The following is a 25,300-nucleotide window of genomic DNA, read 5'->3' as shown; positions in this document are numbered from 1 at the left end:
ACTTTAACTTGTGGACCAGACTTATCCTTTTCCATAACTATTTTAAAATTAATGGAGTTATGGTCACTGGTCCCAAGTGCTCCCTGTCTAACATCTCAGTCACTTGTTCTGTCTTATTTCCCAAGAGGAAGTCAAGTTTTGCCCCTTCTTTTGTAGGCACTTTACATATTGATTAAGAAGGTTTTCCTGAACATATTTAACAAATTCCTTCCCATCTAAGCCGTTAACTCTATGGTAATCCCAGTCCATGTCGGGAAAGTTAAAATCCCCCACTATTACAATTGTTACAGCTATTTGCGATCTCCCTTCACATTTGCTCCTAAATTTTCTGCTGTCTATAGGAGGCCCTATTGTACAATCCATTCAAAGTGTTCACCCCTTCTTATTTCTCAGGTCCACCCAGAAATATCCTAAGTACAGTTGCGATTATCAAAATGCCACTGCCCCTCCTCTTGTGCCTCCCTGTCCATCCTTCCTATGCATCCTTACATGAGAACAGTAAGCTGCCAGTCTTGCTGTCTCATGTTTCCATCCATGCCCTGAGTTTTGCACTGAAATTAATACTTCTTAACTCATCAATCCTTCCTTATTCCCTGCCATGCTCTTGCCTGACTGGTCTATTTAACTTGCTCTCTTTAGCTTTGGCTCTAGCTTCAACCTTCTCTTTGGTCTCACTACTATTTAGTAGTACTGGGAAAAATCCAGATATTGCTACTCTTGAGGTCCTGCTTTTTAACCTCCTTTCAACTCCTTATGTTCACTCTGCAAAACCTCATTTCTTTTTCTTCCTATGTCACCGGTACCAATGTGTATGAAGACCACTGGCTGCTCATGCTCCCCTTTGAAAATATACCCTTTAAGAAACCACTCCAAGATGTCCGTGATCCTGGCACCAGTGAGGCAACACACCATCCTGGACTCTTACTGGCAGCTGCAGAAGTGTCTGTCTCTGCTCCTGACTACAGAATTCCCTTTCATAATTGCTCATTTGGACTTTGAAAGAACTGGCTGTTGCTACTGTTTTCCCCTGAGAGGAGCTGTAGCTGGGCACATTTTCTGCAGACTTAGTCACTAGATACACTCAACTGCTCCCTGATTTCCCACATATGACAGGAGGAGCATACCACTCCACTGACTACCATCTCTGCCCCTTTAACAACTTTAAAGTTGTTACTTTAACAACTTTAAAGTAACAGAAGAAAGCTAAATTTTGTTATGTATAGGGTAACACCTTGATACAGAACATGGAAGATTACAGCACAGTACAAGCCCTTCGGCCCTTGATGTTGCGCTGCCAAGTAAAACCAATCTGAAGCCCATCTAACCTACACAATTCCATTCTCATCCATAAGCCTATCCAATGTCCATTTAAATGCCCATAAAGTTGGCGAGTCTACAACTGTTGCACGCAGTGCGTTCCACGCCCCTACTACTCTCTGAGTAAAGAAACTACCTCTGACGTCTGTCCTATATCTAACACCCCTCATGCTAGCCATCGCAATCCTAGCAAAAAGGGTCTCAATGTGCACCCTACCTAACCCTCTGATTATCTTGTATGTCTCAATTAAGTCACCTCTCAACCTTCTTCTCTCTAACGAATACAGCCTCAAGTACCCCAACCTTTCCTCGTAAGACCTTCCCTCCATACCAGGCAACATCCTATTAAATCTCCTCTGAAACCTTTCCGAAGCTTCCACATCCTTCCTATAATGCAGTAACCAGAATTGCACGCAATACTCCAAGTGCGACCGCACCAGAATTTTGCACAGCTGCAGCATGACCTCATCATTCCGAAACTCAATCCCTCTACTAATAAAAGCTAACCCACCATATGCCTTCTTAAAACCCTATCAATCTGGCTGGCAACTTTGAGGGATCTATGTTCATGGACACTGAGATCTCTCTGCTCATCTACACTACCAAGAATCTTACCATTCGCCCAGTATTCCACATTCCTGTTACTCCTTCCAAAGTGAATCTCCTCACACTTTTCTGCATTAAACTCCATTTGCCACCTCTCAGCCCAGCTCTGCAGCTTATCTATGTCTCTCTGTAAACCACAACATCGTTCAGCACTATCCATAACTGTACCCACATTAGTGTCATATGCAAATTTGCTTACCCATCCTTTATGCCCTCATCCAGGTTGTTTCTAAAAATGACAAACAGCAGTGGACCCAAAACAGATCCTTGCGGTATACCACTAGTAACTGAACTCCAGGATGAACATTTCCCATCAACCACCACCCTCAAGAGCTGAGCAGGTGAGCTCTGGGTTAACAGTGCTTGTTCAGATGCACAGAGCCATTTAAAGATAGTGCCAACACTAAGGATACCAGTATATTCCATCATATCCCAGCAGTGGCAACTTATTCTTTGTACGATGAGTGGTAGAATGTGGCTTGAAACAGGTGAGAAGGGCGCAATAGGGATGAGGTGCATAGTGAATGTGGCATGTTTAGTAAGTTATGGCAAAAGATCTCACTGGGTATTGTGAAAAAACATCCTGTTTGAAACTCGACAAAATTAACATTAGCCAATAAAACACAAGATTCAGCCTAGAGTGTTCAGTTGCCTTGGTGGTAGTCCATGGAACTTTGTCCCTGAAATCTTCTGTCTTAACACTTCTCTTTCTTGCCCTTAAAAACTTCTTCAAAACAGTCTTTTTAACACATCTTTCAATCAATCTTCCCAAAGTTTACTCCCACAACTTAAGGGTCTATATTATTATGCATTGACTTTGGGAAGCACCTTGGGATAATTTTCAATATTACAGGAACTTTATGACTTGGTACTGTTGTTATCAATGGCTTATGAAAAATATATCGAAAAATATACAAGTCAACTGACAATCATCTATCTACAAACAAGGACTGTATTACAATTAAAAATTGAAAATGAAGAAAACTAAAGTGCGTGTATGAAAATTCAAAAAAGTTGCACTTCATAAGAACATGCTGATATGGACTTTAATATAAATTGTTTTATGTTATTTGAAATCCTTTGCAAAGAAAATATTTGAGTGCACAACTACTGCACGATGACAGGTATTTGAAAATATAAAAGGAGAGCATTGCTTTATTCTTCCTTACTTATCTCTGATGGTATTAGCATGTTCTTCTAAAAGTTGCTTCTCAAAATGATCTTCATGCTGTGTTAGAAGCAAACAAGTTGGCTTCCAGCTAAAAGCACAAGAACAAATTTTAGGAAAGCAATTTGAATTAGTACAGCAGATTAACTTTTATTTTCCTTTAATATACAATTTATACTGCATCTCTAAAGTTAACAGGTAACCTCGTGAATGTTCAGTTATCTATAGCATGTTGTGGTTCTGTTCGCCGAGCTGGAAGTTTTTGTTGCAAATGTTTCGTCCCCTGGCTAGGCGACATCATCAGTGCTTGGGAGCCTCCTGCGAAGCGCTTCTTTGATGTTTCCTCCGGTGTTTATAGTGGTCTGTCCCTGCCGCTTCCGGTTGTCAGTTTCAGCTGTCCGCTGTAGTGGTTGGTATATTGGGTCCAGGTCGATGTGTTTGTTGATGGAGTTTGTGGATGAATGCCATGCCTCTAGGAATTCCCTGGCTGTTCTCTGTCTGGCTTGCCCTATAATAGTAGTGTTGTCCCAGTCGAATTCATGTTGCTTGTTGTCTGCGTGTGTGGCTACTAAGGATAGCTGGTCGTGTCGTTTCGTGGCTAGTTGATGTTCATGTATGCGGATTGTTAGCTGTCTTCCTGTTTGTCCTATATAGTGTTTAGTGCAGTCCTTGCATGGTATTTTGTACACTACATTCGTCTTGCTCATGTTGGGTATCGGGTCCTTCGTTCTAGTGAGTTGTTGTCTGAGCGTGGCTGTTAGTTTGTGTGCCGTTATGAGTCCTAGGGGTCGCAGTAGTCTGGCAGTCAGTTCCGAGATGCTCCTGATGTATGATAGTGTGGCTAGTCCTTTTGGTTGTGGTATGTCCTCGTTCCGTGGACAAACAGGAAGACAGCTAACAATCCGCATACATGAACATCAATTAGCCACGAAACGACACGACCAGCTATCCTTAGTAGCCACACACGCAGACAACAAGCAACATGAATTCGACTGGGACAACACTACTATCATAGGGCAAGCCAGACAGAGAACAGCCAGGGAATTCCTAGAGGCATGGCATTCATCCACAAACTCCATCAACAAACACATCGACCTGGACCCAATATACCAACCACTACAGCGGACAGCTGAAACTGACAACCGGAAGCGGCAGGGACAGACCACTATAAACACCGGAGGAAACATCAAAGAAGCGCTTCGCAGGAGGCTCCCAAGCACTGATGATGTCGCCTAGCCAGGGGACGAAACGTTTGCAACAAAAACTTCCAGCTCGGCGAACAGAACCACAACAACGAGCACCCGAGCTACAAATCTTCGCACAAATTTTATCTATAGCATTTCATCAGAGACGACTGAACAAAGTTCAGTATGTGGCTGAAGACATATTGTCAGTTAATGAAATAAATAAGGGATGACTTACAAAATTAGCTTTAAGGTATAGTAGACACATCAATTTATTCCTTCGACATTGTACTCCGCAATGAAGAAGTTCAAGTGTCTCAGATATTTTTATCTACCAACTTCCAGAAAAAAGGTTTCATTATTATTTTAGTCATGAAATTTTCTCCTCTTCATATTCTGAAATTTTTCTCAAACTTTGTCTCTGTCAAAACGATGCTCAACATGTCTGGTCAGCCCAGGGTACTGAGGTAAAGGATGAGCTCCTGCATGACTGCTTGGAGCTGGTGGACAGGTCCATATTCAAAAACTCAATGGCCAACCTAAATGAGTATGCCATGACCTTTGCAGACTTCATCATTAACTGTATAGAGGACTGCGTGGCAAAGACGTTAATCCAAGAGATCCTCAACCAGAAACTATGGATGAACTGGGAGATCCACTCCCTACTGAAGTCGACATTTGAAGTGTTCAAGTCGGGTGACCTGACCTATACAGGAAATCCAAGTATGACTTTCGCAAAGTCATCAGGGACCCCAACCGGCAATACCAGACTAGAGTCCCAAACTAACCATACAATCACATGTCAACTGTGACAAAGTTTACTCAATATAAACAGACTGAAAAGTGAAGTCGAGTAGAATTGATGACAACAATACATCTCTCCCTGATGAGCTCAATGCATTTTATGCTGGTTTTGGAAAGAAGGTCAGTGAAATTATGTCATCTGTCCCAACAACTTTGGGTACACTTGCACCCACAATCACCACTGCAGAAATCAGATTGGCCTGTGAACTCACAGAAAGCAACTGGCCTGGATGGAGTCCCCAGCCATGCACCCAGATCCTGCACAGACGAGCTGGCAGGAATATTCACAAACACCTACTTTGCTAACAACTTGTTTTTAAATAATTCACTCATGGGATGTGAGCATTACTGGTTGGGTCAGTGATTGTCCTCCATATTAGCCTTTGAGAAAGTGGTGGTGAACTGCCTTCTTGAACCACTGCGATTCAAGTGCTGTAGGTAGACCCACAATGCTATTAGAGAGGGCATTCAAGGAATTTGACCCAGTGACATTGGAGCTTACAAGATTTATTTCCAAATCATGATGGTGAGTGACCTGAAGCGGAACGTTAAATAATGCTGTTCCCATATGTCTGCTGCCCTTGTCATTATAAGTGAAAATGATTGGTGGTTAAGAAGGTGCTGTCTAGGCAGCTTTGGTGAATTTCTGAAGTGCACCTCAAGATGGTATACACTGATGCAACTGAGCATTAGTGAGGCAAGGACTTGACGTTTTAAGATGTGGTACCAATCAAGTGGGCTATTTTGTCCAGGATTGTGTCAAACTTCTTGAGTGTTGTTGGAGTTGCACTCATCCACACAACTGGACAGTATTCCTTCACATCCTTGATTTGTGTCTTGTAGATGGTGGAAGGGATTGGGCAGGCAGGAGGTGAATTACTTGCTGCAGCATTCCTAACCTCTGACCTGTTCCCATAGCCACAATATTTTAAGATTAATTAATATTTAATATTTGGACTTATCAAAGTTAGAATTTTGGTACCCTGTCCACAAAAACAAAACAAAATAATATGGCATACCCAAAACTCCAAAAAAAGTCAGAAAGCCTTGTAAGCATGGACAGAAAGGACAGTTCATTCCAAGTGGTTTAATGTTTACAACTAGCAATAAGGTATCTATAAAATATTTCTTTGGTTATGAAATTAAGTTTAGTTTTTGTTAAGAATATACAGTCTTTTGTTTATTTATCAAGTTTAAAAATTATGCATACTGATGGGTTATGTCAACCATCAAAATTTTCAGGAAGTTATGATCACATTTTAAGAGCAGAAAATCATTGTAAGCATGCAATTGGGCAGACAATTATGGAGATGTTGCTCCCACTGGGTGCAATGTTTTGCTGAGAAGTTACATCTGTGAAACAGATACTGTAGTTTCATATTTAACATTATTTACAACACTTATTGTATTACGTATTACTAGTAGATAACTAGTAAATCAATCTAAAATATTTATGATATGCTGTAGTCACATTATTTAACAGTTCTGCAAAATGAATTCGCTCAGTACTTTGACATCAGCAATGCGCAATCACTGGTAGAATTAAAATTGAGTAAAACCACTATTAAATTAATAATGTGGCATATAAAATAGATAAAGTATATAGGATTTTTTCAGATTGGGGACATAGTTTTCAATATAATCTGGATAATCTGTTCTCTAGTGTAAAATTGGATTTCATTTGAACCTTTTCAGATTGTATCTATGTTATTTCTTCTACTCACATATGCTCCACAAACAATTAGATACTCATTGCTCATTGTAGTGCACCACTGGAGAGGTTTGGATACTAAAATTGAACCAGCTGTAATTGTTTAATTTTAATTAAACAAAATCCTTACACTTTAAAATTGTCCATGGTATGTGCACTTATCCTTTGCATTCGATTAATTTCATCATCAAAATGGCTACGTTTTACATGTAGTTCATCAATATGTTGTCTCTTTTTTGCAATAATTGCTGAATATACTAGAAAACACACAAGACATATTAAAGTATTAAAAGTTGGTCATTCTAAATTTAGTCAGAAATGGAACACAGCCTGTTTTAATTGGACACCAAAACACATTACTAGTACAGGCACAATTTTAAGGCATTAATTGTCCACACAGCAGCCTCAATGGTGATGGAGTGGGAAGGCTGTCCACAAGCCTTCTCACCATTTGTTTAACTGGTCAATGACAGGAAGGAAGAGATGTCACCACCCATCACCCTCCAGCGCAAATAATGCTTCCCTGCTAACAAATTAGTTATGAGAAGAGCATTAAATTTCAAAAATCTTCTGAATTACTATCAACAATACAAAGTCACATTAAAAGTTATTCATAGTGGCATTCTTCAAACAAAACAAGTCCAGGCTAAGAACAAATATAACTGAAAACATTGTGTTATACCGCTCAAATTGATTCCCAACTTCCTCACAGCTCCTTCAAATCAAATTTCCAACACTACCGCAGGGGCCTTATTAAATTCACAAATTATATTCTATATCAGTATAACTGTGATAACCAATAGTTTTCTTTATCTTTCTCAAATTATTGGCACAAATGACTGTACCTTTCCTCTATTTTTGCATTTAATTCCTCCCTTCTATTACACAATGGTTTTGTATTAGCTTTCCTAATTACTTGTTTTATCTTTCGTGATCCCAGCACTAATACCCAGGTCCTTCTGCATCTCCTAGCTCAACAATCTCTCACCATTTAGATAATGCCTCCTTTTTCATTCTTCCTACCCCAATTTCACATTTTTCACATTATACTCCATTTGCCAGATCTTTGCTCACTCACTAAATCTATGTCCCTTTGTACGTCTCCTTTGCAGCTTATTTTCCTATCTATCTTTTTGCCAATAGAAAATTTAAAAACCATATCTTCTGTCCACTAACCCAAGTCATGTATATAAATTGTAAAATGTTGAGGCCTCAGCATTGATCCATGTGGTAAACTCCTCATCACATCTTGACTACCAGAAAATAATCTATTTATGAGTACTCCCTGTTTCAGTTAGAAAATCTTCTACCCATGCCAATATTTTAACACCTACACCATGATCTTTTATGTTCCACAATTGCCTTTATGTGGCACCTTTGCAAATGCATTCAGGAAATCCAAGGACAGCGCATCACTAGCTCTCCTTCATCCATAGAACATACTCCTTCCTCAAAGAATAGTATCAGATTGAAAAAAAAACAAAGATTGGTGGCAAACCAAAGGGTAGGAAAAGATTTAAAGCCAACAAAAGATGATGAATAAAAAAGAGGGAGGAAATAAACTATTAGGATAAACTACTAAGTGATATGGAGTTCAATCCAGGCAAATATGAGGTGATGCATTTTCTAGAGCGAACTATACTGTAAACGGAAGAGCCTTGGGAAAAGTTGATGAACAGAGAGATCTGAGAGTTCAAGTCCATTGTACCCTGAAGGTGGCTGCACAGGTGGATAGAGTGGTCAAGAAGGCATCTTGCCTTCATCGGACGGGGTATTGAGTATAACAGCTGGCAGGTCATGTTAAAATTGGATAAGACTTTGGTTCAGCCGCATTTAGAATACTGTGTACAGTTCTGGTCGCCACATTACCCAAAGGATGTGGATGCTTTGGAGAGGGTGCAGAGAAGATTTATGAGTATGTTGCTTGGTATGGAAGGTGCTAACTATGAAGAGAGGTTGAGTAGGTTAGGATTGTTTTCATTGGAAAAAAAGGAGATTGAGAGGGGACCTGCTTGTAATCTAAAATCATTAAGGGTATAGACAGGGTAGATAGAGATAAACTTCCCAGGGTGAGGGATTAAATAACGAGAAGCCACGGATTCAAGTTAAGAGGTGAAAAGTTTAAGGGGGATATACGTGGCAAGTACTTTAGACAGAGGGTGGTAGGTGCCTGGAACGCGTTGCCAGCAGAGGTAGTAGAGGCAGGCACGGTAGATTCATTTAAGGTGCGTCTGGAGAGATGCATGCATAGGCGGGGAGCAGAGGGATACAGATGCTTAGGAATTGGGCAATAGGTTTAGACAGTGGATTTGGATCGGCTCAAGCTTGGCGGGCCAAAGGGCCTGTTCCTGGGCTGTAAATTTTCTTTGTTCTTTGATATACAAATGGACAGCAAGAGCTTTTTTAACTAAAGTTAAAGGAAGAGAGAGGCTAAAGAAAACAGAGGACCCTTGAAGAATGAGACTGAGTAAATAATGAGGAGAAGGTAAATACTTTACATTAATCTTCATAGTAGATGATACACATAGTATTCAACTATACCAAATAATCAAGGTAAAAATGGTGGGGAGAAATAAATACAACGGTTATCACTAGAGAATATGTACGAGGGAACCTTATGGGGCTAAAAGCCAAAAAGTCCCTGGACATGAGGGTTTACATCCTAGGATATTAAAGGAAGTCATTCCTTGGGTAGTGAAAGCACTGGTAGTAATCTTCCAACGATCTTTAGATGCTGGAAAAGTCTAAGTGGATAAGAAAACTACAAATGTTACACCTTGTTCAAAAAAAGGAGAGAGCCAAAAAAAGAAAACTATAAGCTTAAAATCTGTCTTGGGGAACAATGTTATGGCTTCTTGTATATAATAGCAGAACATTTATAAATAACATAATCAAACAGAGTCAGAATGGCTTCATGAAAGGGAAATAGTACCTGACAAATTATTAAAATTCTTTGAGATGATAACAAGCAGGATAGATAAAGGGGAACCAGTAGGTATAATATATCTAGATTTTAAAAGGTGTTTGATATTATGCCACATATAAGGATACTTACTAAAATACTTAATAACACAAATCCACACTGTTGGGGGCAATTTGTTCTTATATTAGTATGGAGGGCTTTTGCCCCAAATGTCGATTTTCCTGCTCCTCAGATGTTGCCTGACCTATTGTGCTTTTCCAGCATCACTCTGATCTGGGGTAACTAGGGAAGTCAAATGTCTGTTAGGCTTTGTCTTAAAGTGAATGGAGTATAAAAATAGGGAAGTGTTGCTAAAATTATACAAGGCACTAGTTGGACCACATCCATTATCGAAGGTAAGAAATACTGGCATTAGATGCAAACCAGAGAAAGTTCACTGGATTGATTCTGGGTACAGAGGGATTGTTTTATGAGGCAAGGTTGACTAGGTTGAGTTTAGCAGAATGAAAGGAGACTTTATAGAAACAAATAAGATTCTTCGGGGGCTTAACAGGGTAGATGCAGAAAGGTTGCTTCCTCTTTGTGAGAGCCTAGGACCCGAGCGACCTAGTACGGAATCTCAGAGCAATGGTTGCCCATTTAAGACAGAGGTGAGAAGACTTTACCTCTCTCAGAGGGTACCGAATCTGCGGAATTCTTAACCACAGAAAGCTGTTAAGGCTGGATCATTAAGAGTATCCAAAACAGAAATAAACAGATTTTTAATCAGTGAAAGGATCAAGGGTTATGTGGAAAAGGCAGGAAAGTAGAGTTAAGGATTGTTAGATCAGCCTCGATCTAATTGAACAATGGAGAAATCCTGATGGGTCAAATTGCTTATTTCTACTCCTACATCTTATGGTAGCTCCAATAAATTGATTAAACATGATTTCTCTTTCACAGAAACAACATGACTTCCTAAGTAACTTGGACGTTAAGTACCCTGCTGTAATGTTTTCAATAATAGCTTCTAACATTTTGCTATGATAGCTGTTAACCTAACTGGCCTGTAGTTTCCTGCTTTCTGTCTTTCCCCCTTTTTAAATAAAGAAGTTTTATTCACTATTTCACATTCTAATGGAATGTTCCCCAAATCTAGAGAATGTTGGAAAATTAAAGCAATATTTCAACTACCTTACTAACCACTAATTTTCAGACCCTATGATGTATTCAGTCAGGACCCAAGAATTTGTCAGCCTGCAGTTCCAACAATTTGCTCAGTTCACTTCCTTGGTGATGGTAATTTTCTTCTGTTTCTCTCTTCCTCCTATTTACTGATTTTTGACTACTTCTGGGATGTTATAGTAATAATCAAACAGTAAAGCCATCATAGTTCCAGAGGACCATAGGGCTACTCTCTCAAGAGAGAAATGATTGATGGTGGCTTGACCAGAGGTCACCATGCTTCAGGTGAGGGAGAAGTTGAGTAGGAGAGTCCTTCATGATAACTGATCAATTGATCTGCCATCACCTAATTTCTCATTAGTAATTCGCAAGATACACTTTCTACACATTTTGTCGCACTTTGTTAACTTGTTTATTTATTTAAAATATCTTTAGAAACACTTACTACCTGTTTTTATTATTCTAGATGGCCCTCACTCAAACTTTAACTTAGTCAATCTGCTGTGTTTTTTAAAATTTTCTGACCAATCTTCTGACCTGCCACCCATCTTTCCACAATTACATTTTTTTAAAACTATTTTTAACTTCTTTAGTTAACCACAGATTTTGGAATTTTCTTTCTTATCAGAATATATCCATTTAATGTATTTTGAAAAATCCCCTTAAGCGTCTGTTGCTGGATCTCTACTAATATTTTACTTAACCTAATTTGCCAGTTCATTTTTGCTAGCTCAGCTTTCATGTCTTCATAATTGCTTTCATTTAAGTTTATTTTATTTCAGTTTAAGCTTACTTCAGTGAATTAGACTTACTCATCATTCCCTCAATCTGGTTAAGGAGTGAAATGGCCACCTATTTTATTTTACATGCTCCCCAGCCTTCATACCAATCTCCACATCATTCATACCAACCAGTATGGCAATGTAAAATCCACCTTTTGATCCTAATTGAGCAAGATTCCATAGCGTGAGCTTCAAGACAAAAAAAATTACCATTACATTCCATTTATTTTTATTGACTGAGTGTATAAGACAGGAAAGAATACATACTGTGAATCTGCTGCTTAACTTCTTTTTGCAGTTGTGTACCCTGGTCCACCTGAAACACTAGCATATTTACATAAATAAGAATGTTTAAAATTATATTTCAAAAAACTGATTATGAGTAACAATATAAACCTTCAGCATAATAGCTTGTATTCTGTTTTGTCAGTTAAGTTTTCTTACCTAATTTTAGTAAGATTTTATCCAGATTTGATAATTTATTTGTATTTTCCATCTTTCCTGAGCAAGACAAAACAACATCAATTTAACATATTGCAGATGGTAAAAATCTCAAATATAATATCAGTGCATAAACAGAAAATGCTGTAAATGTACAGGAGTGGAAGTAGTATCTGTGTACAGAGGAATTAAGTTGACATTTCATATTAATGAATTGGAAGAACTGGATTATAGAGTAATTCAGTACTAATATTGTAAAACATAAATCTCATACAGGTCTATCATGAGCTAAATATGCATCACCCCTAATCAATTGCATTATTTGCAAATATGTGCTGTTTGAAAATTGATCATCACTGGTTGCCTTGAGAAGGATTTCTGGTGCATTAGGCAGACTCCTTGCTTCTTGACCAGAAGCTCTGGCTTCAAATCCCACTTTCAGACTTGAAGACCAAGGAAGGTGCTCCAGGGGGTCATGATCAACCTACATCCTGTATCAAACTGCTGCATGAATTAATCAAAATGGATTGCTCAGGAACTTCAGAGGGAATTTAGGAATCAACATCGTGACTGTGGACTGAAATCACAGATAGACTATCAGGTTGGGCATCACACCATCCTTGCAAACTATTGTTCCACCTTCATTGTTACTTTCCTCTCCAAAATGTTTAAAAATGTTGACACTTCCCAAATTCATGCTCATCTTCCCCACAACTCCAGGTTTGAATCTCTCCAATTATGTTTTCATTCTTGAACTTGGCCTTTAAAAGTCAAAATAATATCCTTTATAAAATCACGTTAAATCACCTTTACTCAATCTTCTCAACATATCAGCACAGTTGACAACATAATATTCTACAAAGCCTCTCCTCCATCATTAGCCCTTCATTGATTCTATATCTACTCATAGCGAGAGAATCACCTACAAAGTCTTCTACTTCATTATTGCACCACTACTTATGGAACATCCAAGGATTTATCACTGATCCTCTCTTAGTTCTTATTCATATACTGCTATTCAGTAACACCATCCAAAAGAATATCATGTTCAACATGTGCACTTATACTACCTTAATGTTAACTCTTGAATTCTGCTGTATCTGATCTGTCACATTACTTAGTTGATGCATACAATCAAGTTTACGTTCCCATAGCAAGTACAAAGTATCAGGTTAGCAGAAATTTCTCAAACTAAATAATGTGATGACTTAAGTCTTCACTCTGCTTGTAGCTACTGGCTCATCTCTTTCCCTAGCTATCATCTAGTATGAACCAGATGTGTCACATATTTAGCATTCTATTAGAACCTGAGATGAGCTTCTGGGACGTATCTTCTCCATCTCTAAAACTGCCTCCACAAAATTTATCTATCTCCTGCCCTGACTAAACTCAACTGTTAAGATTAAAGTGGAGCTGGAAAAGCACAGCAAGTCAGGCAGCATTTGAGGAGCAGGCAAAACAGGGGAGGAAGTGCTGGATGTCTTGAAATGGTAAAGGTAGATAAACCCCCAGGACCTGATCAGGTGTACCCTAGAACTCTGTGGGAAGCTAGAGAAGTGATTGCTGGGACTCTTGTTGAGTTATTTGTATCATCGATAGTCACGGGTGAGGTGCCGGAAGACTGGAAACTGGCTAACGTGGTGCCACTGTTTAAGAAGGGTGGTAAGGAAAAGCCAGGGAACTGTAGACCAGTGAGCCTGACCTCGGTGGTGGGCAAGTTGTTGGAGGGAATCCTGAGGGACAGGATGTACATGTACTTGGAAAGGCAAAGACTGATTAGGGATAGTCAATATGGCTTTGTGCATGGGAAATCATGTCTCACAAACTTGATTGAGTATTTTGAGGAAGTAATAAAGAGGATTGATGAGTAACAAAGAGTGGTAGATGTGATCTATATGGACTTCAGTAAGATGTTCAATAAGGTTCCCCATGGGAGACTTATTAGCAAGGTTAGATCTCACGGAATACAGAGAGAACCAGCCATTTGGATACAGAACTGGCTCAAAGGTAGAAGACAGAGGGTGGTGGTGGAGGGTTGTTTTTCAGACTGGAGGCCTGTGACCAGTGGAGTGCCACAAGGATCAGTGCTGGGCCCTCTACTTTTTGTCATTTACATAAATGATTTGGATGCGAGCATAAGAGGTACAGTCAATAAGTTTGCAGATGACACCAAAATTGGAGGTGTAGTGGACAGCGAAGAGGGTTACCTCAGATTACAACATGATCTGGACCAGATGGGCCAATGGGCTGAGAAGTGGCAGATGGAGTTTAATTCAGATAAATGCAAGGTGCTGCATTTTGAGAAAGCAAATCCTAGCAGGACTTATACACTTAATGGTAAGGTCCTAGGGAGTATTATTGAACAAAGAGACCTTGGAGTGCAGGTTCATATCTCCTTGAAAGTGGAGTCGCATTAGATAGGATAGTGAAGGTGGTGTCCAGTCTGCTTTCCTTTATTATTCAGAGTATTGAGTACAGGAGTTGGGAGGTCATGTTGCGGCTGTACAGGACATTGGTTAGGCCACTGTTGGAATATTGCGTGCAATTCTGGTCTCCTTCCTATCGGAAAGATGTTGTGAAACTTGAAAGGGTTCAGAAAAGATTTACAAGGATGTTGCCAGGGTTGGAGGATTTGGGCTATAGGGAGAGGCTTAACAGACTAGGGCTGTTTTCCCTGGAGCGTCAGAGGCTGAGGGGTGACCTTATAGAGGCTTACAAAATTATGAGGGGCATGGATAGGGTAAATAGGCAAAGTCTTTTCCCTGGGGTCAGGGAGTCCAGAACTAGAGGGCATAGGTTTAGGGAAAGATATAAAAGAGATCTACGTGGCAACTTTTTCATACAGAGGGTGGTACGTGTATAGAATGAGCTGCCAAATGAAGTGGTGGAGACTGGTACAATTGCAACATTTAAGAGGCATTTGGATGGGTATATGAATAGGAAGGGTTTGGAGGGATATGGGCCGGGTGCTGGCAGGTGGGACTAGATTGGGTTGGGATATCTGGTCGGCATGGACGTGTTGGACCGAAGGGTCTGTTTCCATGCTGTACATCTCTATGACTCTATCAGGAATGCCCTCTTTTGCCTGAAAATGTCGATTTTCCTGCTTCTCAGATGCTGCCTGGCCTGCTGTGCTTTTCCAGCACCACTCTAATCTTGACTCTAATCTCCAGCATCTGCAGTACCCACTTTCACCTAACCTCAACTGTTGCTGAAACCCTCATCCATGCATCCCTGTTGTCTCTTGAATTGACTAATCCAATGGTCTCTTGAACTGCATCGTATTTTACATTTTCTAAAAGTTTGAACACATTCATAATGCTACACCAAGCCAAATTCACTCATCACCCCTGTTAACTTCCAGTGGTTCCCAATTTTACAAAACCTCCATTTTAAAATTCTTATTGCTGCTTTCAATCTCTTCCAAGGTCTTGCCTTTCCCAACATTTGTAACTTCTTCAAGCCCTACAAATCTACACACCTCAATTGTAGTCTTTGGACACCCCTGACTTAATCAAAGAACATAGAAAAGTACAGCATAGTACAGACCTTTTAGCCCTCAACATTGTGCCAGCTTTCTATCCTACTCTAAGATCAGACTAATCTATATATCCTTTATTGTATTAACTTCCATGTGCCTATCCAAGAGTCGCTTAAATGTCCCTAATGTATCTGACTCTACTACCACTGCTGGCAGTGCATTCTATGCGCCCACCACTCTCTGAGTAAAGAACCTACTTCTAATAACTCCCCTAAATCTTCCTCCAATTACCTTAAACTTATGCCTCCTTGTGAAACACATTTTCACCATGGGAAAAAGTCTCTGGCTATTAACTCAACACCATGTACACCTCTATCAACTCACCTCTCATCCTTCTTCGTTCCAATGAGAAAAGTCCTAGCTCCCTCAATTTTTTCTTCATAAGATATGCCCTCCAGTTCAGGCAGCATCCTGGTAAATCTTCTCTGCACCCTCGCTAAAGCTTCCACATTTTTCCTATAATGAGGTGAACAGAACTGAACACCATATTCCAAATATGGTCTAACCAGGACTCTATAGAACTGCAGCATGACCTCACGGCCCTTAAACTCAATCCTCCTGCTAATGAAAGCCAACACACCATATGCCTCCTGAACAACCCTATCAAACTGGGTGGCAACTTTGAGGGATCTATGGACATGCAACCCAAGTTCCCTCTAATCCGCCACACTGCCAAGAATCCTGCCTTTAATCCTGTATTCTGCATTCAAATTCTACCTTCCAAAGCAAATGACTTCCTACTTTTCCAGGTTGAACTCCATCTGTCACTTATCAGCCCAGTTCTGTATCCTGTCAATATATCGTTGCAACCTACAACAGCCCTCCACACTATCCACAACTCCATCAATCTTCGTGTCATCGGCAAACTTACTAACCCACCCTTCCACTTCCTCACCAAAGTCATTATAAAAATCACAAAGAGCAGAAGTCTCAGAACAAATCCCTGCGAAACACCACTGGTCACCGAGCTCCAGGCTGAATACTTTCCATCTACACCACTCTCTGTCTTCTATGGGCCAACCAATTCTGTATCCAGACAGGCTTCCCAGTACCCCATGCCTCCTTACTTTCTGAATGAGCCTACCATGGAGAACCTTGTCAAACGCCTTGCTAAAACCCATGTACACTACATCCACTGCTTTACCTTCAACCACATGTTTTGTCACAACCTCAAAGAATTCAATAAATTCTGTGAGGAATGACCTACCCCTCACAAAACCATGCTGACTATCTCTAATCAAACTATGGTTTTTCGAGTAATCATAAACCCTGTCTCTCAGAATCCTCTCCAATACTTTGCACATTACAGATGTAAAAATCACTCTACAGTTTATCTGTGTCAAGGCTTTAAGCTCTATAACCTCTTTTTTCATGTTTATAATAGTACTTCAAAACTTTTTAGTTGACCAAATTTTAATGTGTCGTCCAAAAGTCCACAAATTGTGGTAGAAATGACAGTGAAATTGTAAGCATTTGACATTATTGTTATTGTGAATCTAACACCAACTTTTAATACCTTTTCACAAGCAGTTAAATGCTCAAGCTGCAATGGAACAATCACAGCTTGTCCAACGCATTCTTATAAGACAACTCTCTCATTCCATGTATCAATTTAATAAATCTATGCTGAACTGCGGCCAATGTGTTTATGTCTTTCCTTCGGAAAAGGGGGGGGTGGGGGGGGGTGGTGAGCAGCCAAAGGATGTAGTCCACATTGGTACCAACAAAACATGCAGAAAGAGAGGTGAGGTCTTGCAAATGGCGTTCAGGGATTTAGGTAGGAAGTTTTTTTAGATTAGATTAGATTAGATTACTTACAGTGTGGAAACAGGCCCTTCGGCCCAACAAGTCCACACCGCCCCGCCGAAGCGCAACCCACCCATACCCCTACATTTACCCCTTACCTAACACTACGGGCTATTTAGCATGGCCAATTCACCTAACCTGCACATCTTTGGACTGTGGGAGGAAACCGGAGCACCCGGAGGAAACCCACGCAGACACGGGGAGAATGTGCAAACTCCACACAGTCAGTCGCCAGAGGCGGGAATTGAACCCGGGTCTCTAGCGCTGTGAGGCAGCAGTGCTAACCACTGTGCCACCGTGCCGCCCACTGAAAGGTAGGACCTCTTGGGTTATAATCTCGGGATTACTTCCTGTGGCACATCCCAGTCTGCTATGAACTGGAAAGTAGTACAGTTGAAAGGTAGGACCTCTTGGGTTATAATCTCAGGATTACTTCCTGTGGCACATCCCAGTCTGCTATGAACTGGAAAGTAGTACAGTTAAATACATGGCTAAAGAGCTGATGTAGGAGGAACGGCTTCAGATAAGTGGACCAGTGCAATACCTTCCAGGGCAGGTGGGACCTGTATAAAAAGGATAGGTTTCAACTAAACTGGAGGGGCACCAAAATCCTGGCAGTGAGGTTTGCTAATGCCACTCAGGATGGTTTAAACTAGTGTAGTGGGGCAGAAACTGAAGCAGTAGGTCAGCAAGTAAAATAACTAAGGGGGAGTCCGATTAAGGCCAGTAAGAATAACAGGAAGAACAGGGAGAAAGTGAGGACTGCAGATGCTAGAGATCAGAGTCGAGAGTGTGGTGCTAGAAAAGCACAGCAGGTCAAGCAGCATCCGAGGAGCAGGAGATTCGATGTTTCCTGTTCCTGATGAAGGGCTTATGCCCGAAACATCGACTGTCCTGCTCCTCAGATGTTGCCTGACCTGCTGTGCTTTTCCAGCACAACAATAACAGGAAGAACAGACAAGAGGAGATTACTGAACACAGTTGGACTGGCATTCTGAAGAGTATTTGTTTTAATGCGAGAAGCATGATAGTTAAGGCAGATGAGCTTAGAGATTGGATTAACACATATAACAATGCATCCTCATATCCCTTGATCCCTTTAGCCACAACAGCTATGTCTACCTTCTTCTAGAAAATATAACATTTTGGCCTCAACAACTTTCTGTGGTAGTGAATTCCATCCTCTGGGTGATTTGGTAGTGGGAAAAGCTGCTTGGTTTTGCATTAAAATCACCATAGCCCTACCCAAGCTTTAGGGCTTCTCTCTCTCTCTTTCCCTTTCTCTCATGAGAGAGAGAAAGAGAGAGAGAGACAGCTGGTTGTGGTTTAGCCTGATGGTCACCACACCTTAATGTGGACCACATCTTCTGGCTGCTCACCCTCCCCCCTTCAGAAGGAAAAACATAAACCCATTGGCCGCAGTTCAGAGTAGATTTACTAAATTTATACAAGGAATGAGTGAGTTGTCTTATGAGAAGTTGAGAAACAGTTATTTATGGTAACCTCGGTCAGCGCATGAATTGAACCCATGCTATTAGCATCACTTATAAATATGAACTCAGCACTTTCTTTTTAATTCCTGAGTAGCCACAAAGTTCAGCTCATGCAATTTTCTTTTAAAGCAACTTTTTCAGAGTTGCAATGATCTGCCTGTGGAGCACTACCCTTTCACCATATGCTCAGTTCTTTTTTTTCCCTTGTTTATTTGCAGAAGTGCTGTTACAAGTTGAATTTTGGTTTATTCCTCATCCAGTGACCCATGGTATTTTCTCACCTATTAACTTTGTTCTTTCACAATAGCAGCATTCAAGAAGCACCTGAACGAATACAAGAATAGGAAGGGAATAGAGGGATACAGAATCCTGTAAGTGAAGACAGTTTTAGTGTGGAAGGGCAAAATGTGTTCGTTGCAGGCTTTGAGGGTCAGCGGGCCTGTTCCTGTGCTGTATTGTTCTTTGTTCACTCGTAACTAATTAATGATCACCAGTTGATTAATTTACACACAAAGCTTGTGAAGTGTAATGTAGACCATTAAAGGTGAGGGAGAGGTGGAGGTGAACTCAGCATTTTTTTACATCCAGAATTGTCTTGTATATTACTGTACTTCTCTTTTTGCCCCTCACCAAATCATTCATGATATTTTTTTCTCATCTAATAACCACCATCAGTAAATCACCCATGTTTTCATTAATTCATCAATTTTCATGCAAAGCCCATTAAGGGTAGACCATCAAAGGTGAGGGAGAGATAGGGAGAGGGGAAGTAAAAGTCAACTCTTAAATACAAAGTTCAATGCGTATCACTAGATCTCAGTCAACACTTGACCTGATCTAGTTGAACCTTCAGGGGATCTGCATAGATGAGGAGTTCGCAGAATGTTTTCAGGATAGTTTATCAGGCCAACATGTTCTGGGGCCTGAGAGACAGCAGGCTAGACCAGAACTGGTATTTCGTAATTGCATGAAATTCGTTAATTACCTCTTAGTGAGGGCAACAACTATAATATGGATGAGTTTTGCATTCAGTTGAGGGAGAGTGGAGTGGGCCTGAGACTATATTTTTTAATTTAAATAAGGGTAGCTATGAGACATGAAAGCAGACTTGGCTGAAGTAAACTGACAAATTAAGTTACAGCATAATAGAAACAGAAATTGCTCATGAAATTCAATAGATCTGGCAGCATCTATAGGAGGAAAACAGAGTTAATGCTTTGAGTCTTCTCACCAGAACTGGTTAGAGCATAGGTCAATAGAGATTCAGCTATAGACATTTAAGGGACTATTTTAGAATATATAAAATAGATACATTGCAGTGAATAAGAAAAATTTCCCGGGATGGACCAATCATCCATGGTTAATTAGCAATGTTATCGAACTTAAGGAAAAAGTATACAATTGAGCAAAGACAGATGGCAGGTCAAAAGATTTGGCAGAATATCATAGAATCCCTATAGTGTGGAAGCAGGCCATTTAGCCCATACTGATCCCCTGAAGAGCATCCCACTTCTATATTTCCCATGACTAATCCACCTAGCCTGCACACTGTGGTCAATTTGGTATCGCCAATCCTCCTAACTTGCACATGTGTGGACTGTTGGAGGAAAGCCACACAGACACAGAGAACATGCAAACTCCACAAGACAGTCACCCTTGGCTAGAATCAAACCCAGGACCCTGGCACTGTGAGGCAGGAGTGCTAACCACCACGCCACCCTTATAAATATAAAAATGTTGAAGCAGGCCATCAGTCTTTATAATAGAAATGACAAATATCATCCCAGAAGTAGTGACAAATTGAGAAATGGAAGAAAGAAATGAACTCAGAAATATCACAATTATCAGTGAAGTGCTACTGAACATATTTTTGGAGTTGTGGGCTGACAAGTGCCTGGAATCTGATGGACAATATGCTACAGTCTTATAAAAGAATTGATGAGTGAGATAGTTGTTGAGTTGGTTTAAATTTTCCAAAATTCTCTAAATTTAGGTGGGATTCATAAGATTGGAAAGAAGCAAAAAGGTAGGGAGACTTAAAGAAAAGGAAATGACGAGCCAGTTAGCTTAACATCTGTCATTGGAAATATATTAGAAGGCATATTAACAAATTCCATATCAAAGGTTATTGTGGAAGATAATAGCTTATGGGCTAACATATTAGCATCGACAAAAAATGAGGAGAAAATGAGGACTGCAGATGCTGGAGATCAGAGTCAAAGAGCGTGGTGCTCGAAAAGCACAGCCGGTCAGACAGCATCCAGAGAACAGGAGAGTTGATGTCTGAAGCATAAATATCTTCGAGCATCTTCCTGATGAAGAGCTTATGCTCAAAACGTCGACTCGCCTGCTCCTCGGATGCTACCTGACCAGCTGTGCTTTTCCAGCACCGCACTCTTTGACAGACAAAAAGATGAGCTAGCCATAAAGAGCAGACATAAATAGATCATTTTCTGATTGATGAGATGTAACAAATGCTGAGCACAGGAATCAGTACTGATACCTCAACTGTTTACAATTTATATAAATGACTTTGAAAAAGGAATTGGAAGTGTGGTTGCCAAATTTGCTGGTGACACATAGATAAATGGAAAAATTAGTTGTGAACAGGACTCCAGGACGTTACAAAAAGATATTGATAGATTAAGTAAATGGGCAAAGATGTCGCAAAAGGAGTATAATTGAGAAAGTCTATAACCTTAAAACATGCCTTTAAACATTTAGACTAAAATGTAATGTTGAATTATAGAACACATTTGCTGCACTCTAGAAAATGGACAGGCAGGGAGGGTAAGGCAATTAAGAACATTTGTCTTAACATCAGTGAATCTGTATAAGCAGGACACCGAGTGATAACATTCACGGATGTTCCCTTGTGAAATTAATATCAGTGTTTGATTCTGACCTCAAAACGAAACTCTGCATCAATTAACTTCTCTCCCAAATTATTGTCCTTCACTGTTGTCTGTCTAGTTCAGAGCATGCAGAACTAGTTAGCTCGGCTTATAGGTATCAGTGTAATGTTGTAACAGTGATGCTATTATCAAAAAAGGGGATGACTAAAAGTAAACTAAACTAAGAGTTTTTTTATTCCAGGCTACTAAAGAGTGTGATCTCCTGGAAGAACCAAGATAGGCTTACAGATTGAGTCCACGAAGGATTTGCTGGGCTGTCTCAGATCTATACTTTTAACATAATGTGGGAACATTTCAAATTGTCTCCTCTCCCCATTCCACTAAAATTCTCATTGAAGCCATCTATTTGACCAAATTGTTAATTCATCTTAATATCTTTTTCTTTTGACAAAGGGAAATAGAGAAAAATAGGGAAAAGATTGTGGAAAGATGGCAAAATGAGAGCTGGTGAGGAGTGGAAGAAAGGGTTGAGAAACGAATTGAAGGAACAGGATTGGCAGAACACAGATGATAAGAAGCTACAGAGCAGACCGAAGGTGAAGATGAATGGAGGAGATGGAAACAGAGGACACTGAGATCAGAGAGATACGTAGGGAAGAAATAAGTGAAGAAGGGGAAAGCAACAACTGATTTATCTTGGAGTACCCCATTACATTTCAGTTATTCACGTGAAAAAACTGCCACCAATTCAGGAAGAGAGCAATTTTGGATTCAATAATAACAGAAATGATAAATGGAAATTGAATGGCAATAGAGCATTCTCATTGTTGATAGTGTACTAGAAAATACAAAAATATGTGAAAAATGCTTGTTTAATTACATTATGTAATCACAGGAAATGATTTAATATCATGTGATGCAGTGGCCATGTTAGTTAGTCTGTAAGTCAGTTACCACATAGTAGCAATAAGAAAAAGCAGCCTCTGAAGATCTGTGTTAAATCTAGCTTCAGATTCGACTATGCTAGTCCAGAAAGAGATAAGATTCACCACAATGTTATAAATATATATTTAGCAAAACGACATTGCTGAGACATCTTGTTGGACAGTGGAAGAGAAAGGGATCCAATTTGAACAAAAATCAGCCTCTAATGGAGGAATAGCAAAGAATCAGCCATAATCCTATTGAGTGATGGTGCATGCTTGAGGCTCAAACAGCCTACTGCTGTTCCTACTTTTTATGGTCTTATGGTCAAAGGAGAAAAATATTATTGAGTTCCAAACTGCATATGTTACCGTAAATGTAAAATCTCTGCTAAAAGCATTTTGGGAAATGTAACATTTCAGGTGGTGGTTTGCAGAGGACTGTGTGTAAAAGCTAAACTTTCCACAACAAAACTACATGTAATTATCCACTGAATACCCACTGATCCACATCAGCACAGCCTATGGGAGCTGTTGGTGTATTGGTGATGTCACTGAACTATTGATCCAGAACCCTAGACTAATGTCTTGGGGACATGGGGTTGATTCACATCACAGCAGATGATGAATATTGAATTCAACTTTTTAAAAAGCTGGTGTAATGGTGACTATGTAATCACTGTTGATTGTCATTAAAAACTGATCTGATTCACTAATATTCTACATGTATATCCAATGTAGTTTACTTTTAATTGCTGTTTGAGTGTTCAGGCATAAACAATAAATGCTGGCCCAGCCATTGATGCCCTTTCCCTTGAAATAAGTTTTTAAAAAATCGGGGAAAAGGCATGCAAGAAAGGCACGGAATCTCTATGAATGTTTAATGGGTGACTGTAATTGATTTATAAGTTTAAGCAGAATTAAAAGTTCAATAACGATATCAAATATAATTGGATCAAGAAATACTTTTTCTGTCTAAAGCTGTAGGTTTGTTTAATCGCGGGGCAGGTCACAATAATGGAAACACAGACTTTATAAGCTGGAATAAGCCATTCGATCCTTTGAACCTACTCCACTATCACAGCTTATATATCTTAATGACATTTTCCCATTTTCTTCCATACCCCTTGACACGTTTAAAAATTTTAAAAAATGACAATGACTTGGCCTTCCCAGACTTGACAGTTAACCGATATGTGAGAGGTTATTCAATACAATTGATCTCAACATCATTTACGGACAGAACAATTTTTTTTCAATGAGAAGCAACAAGCGCAGGCTCAGAGTTCTCAGTGCGCTTTCCGGAATGTCATCAATGTTGTCCGTGCCATATTTCATAAGTACAGTTATCGTCGATAATGATTTCACTAAGCAGTACGATTTAGCTTTCTTGCACCCTGCTACATATTGGAATGCACTCTCAAGGTGCGAAATAACCCATTTGCAACACTGGAGATTAATCGAATAGCTCGTTTGAACTGGCGTTGAAGAGCAATTGCTTTCCATGAATCTGTTTACAAATCCCTTAAGATATTTGCAACATCGTGGAGGTGGAAAGTACACATACACACGTTCTCTCCGTACAGTGGGGAAAAATTAACTGATTGCAATTGTTGTCAACCAGACTCACTTTCAGCCTTCCTTGTGAATCGATGGAAGCTTCTCGAGGGTTGTGCACGGGCAGACAGATAGGATACGTCGTCTCGCGCTATTCGAAGCCGTTAAACAGTGGCACATGCAGAGGCACGCGAGCTGAATTCAAACCGCCGCGTGCCTACCATGTGGCCTTGCCTGTCCTCTCCATTGTCAACAGGACATACTTCTTCAAGGGAAGTTAACACTGGGAATTTCTGAGCGTATTCAATAGGATGACAACGTTTTAAACATGTAAAGAATGACAGACTGCAAATTTCTCTTTCAGTGCCGTACTAGAGTACAAAATAATGACTAATTTATTAAAAAAAAGTCTCAATTTGTTTTACTAGAGATATAGCATCCTTTAAAGAATGATTTAATACTTCCCATTAAAATGCACCATCAAGGAATTGCAGTATTGCTATTACTAAACATAGTAATTTGATTCTAGGCTGTATCAATATTGGTCTACAAGGTGATGACAAAATGCATGTGTGGCATCTCTGTCAAAGTAATTGTGATTAGCATCAGGGGCATCTTCACTTAGAAAAGAGAATAGACCAAATTATTACAACTGTTGTTTAAAAGAAAGGAGTCACAGTTTTAAGGCAGAGATGAGAAGAATTTTTTTCTCTCACTGAGGGTGGTAGGTTTTCGAAACTCTCTCAACAGACAGATGAAGGCTTTGAAAATTTTTAAGGTAAAGGTAGAGAGATTCTTGATAAGGGGATGAAAGATCATTTGGGAGGAATGTGGAGCAATCAGATCAGCTATGCTCTTATTGAATAGCCTGAAGAGGCAAAGGTTTTCCCCCTCCCAAATTTAAATTTGTATGTAATATTGCAAGAGTTAAGACAATATAAATGGAGAGAAAGAGGAGAAAGAAAGCAAAAAGTAGTATTAAGTCAGAGTGTGACGGAATACTCACCATCTGCCTAAATAAGTGC

The 25,300-nt window shown here is 39.8% G+C and overlaps 1 protein-coding gene across 1 annotated transcript in view; it reads right to left on the bottom strand.

Moving 5' to 3' along the window:
* LOC122553923 (protein SIX6OS1-like) overlaps nucleotides 1-24,371 on the bottom strand; it is a 32,980-nt gene extending 8,609 nt beyond the window's left edge. The window contains exons 1-5 of the mRNA XM_087989476.1: nucleotides 24,349-24,371; nucleotides 12,104-12,160; nucleotides 11,927-11,983; nucleotides 6,921-7,047; nucleotides 3,093-3,182 (exon numbers count right to left, since the gene is read on the bottom strand). Coding sequence (XP_087845602.1) covers nucleotides 3,093-3,182; nucleotides 6,921-7,047; nucleotides 11,927-11,983; nucleotides 12,104-12,155 — 326 coding nt within the window. The 5' untranslated portion in view covers nucleotides 12,156-12,160; nucleotides 24,349-24,371. The remainder of the gene's footprint in view (nucleotides 1-3,092; nucleotides 3,183-6,920; nucleotides 7,048-11,926; nucleotides 11,984-12,103; nucleotides 12,161-24,348) is intronic.
* Between the last annotated feature and the right edge of the window lie 929 nt (nucleotides 24,372-25,300).

Source organism: Chiloscyllium plagiosum, unplaced genomic scaffold (genome assembly GCF_037043375.1).
Source record: "Chiloscyllium plagiosum isolate Xiang-an unplaced genomic scaffold, Cpla_swu_hap1 HiC_scaffold_8, whole genome shotgun sequence".
Classification (NCBI taxonomy): Eukaryota; Metazoa; Chordata; class Chondrichthyes; order Orectolobiformes; family Hemiscylliidae; genus Chiloscyllium; species Chiloscyllium plagiosum.
The sequence above is the reverse complement of the archived record's forward strand: the minus strand, read 5'-3'. Positions and strand labels throughout refer to the sequence as shown.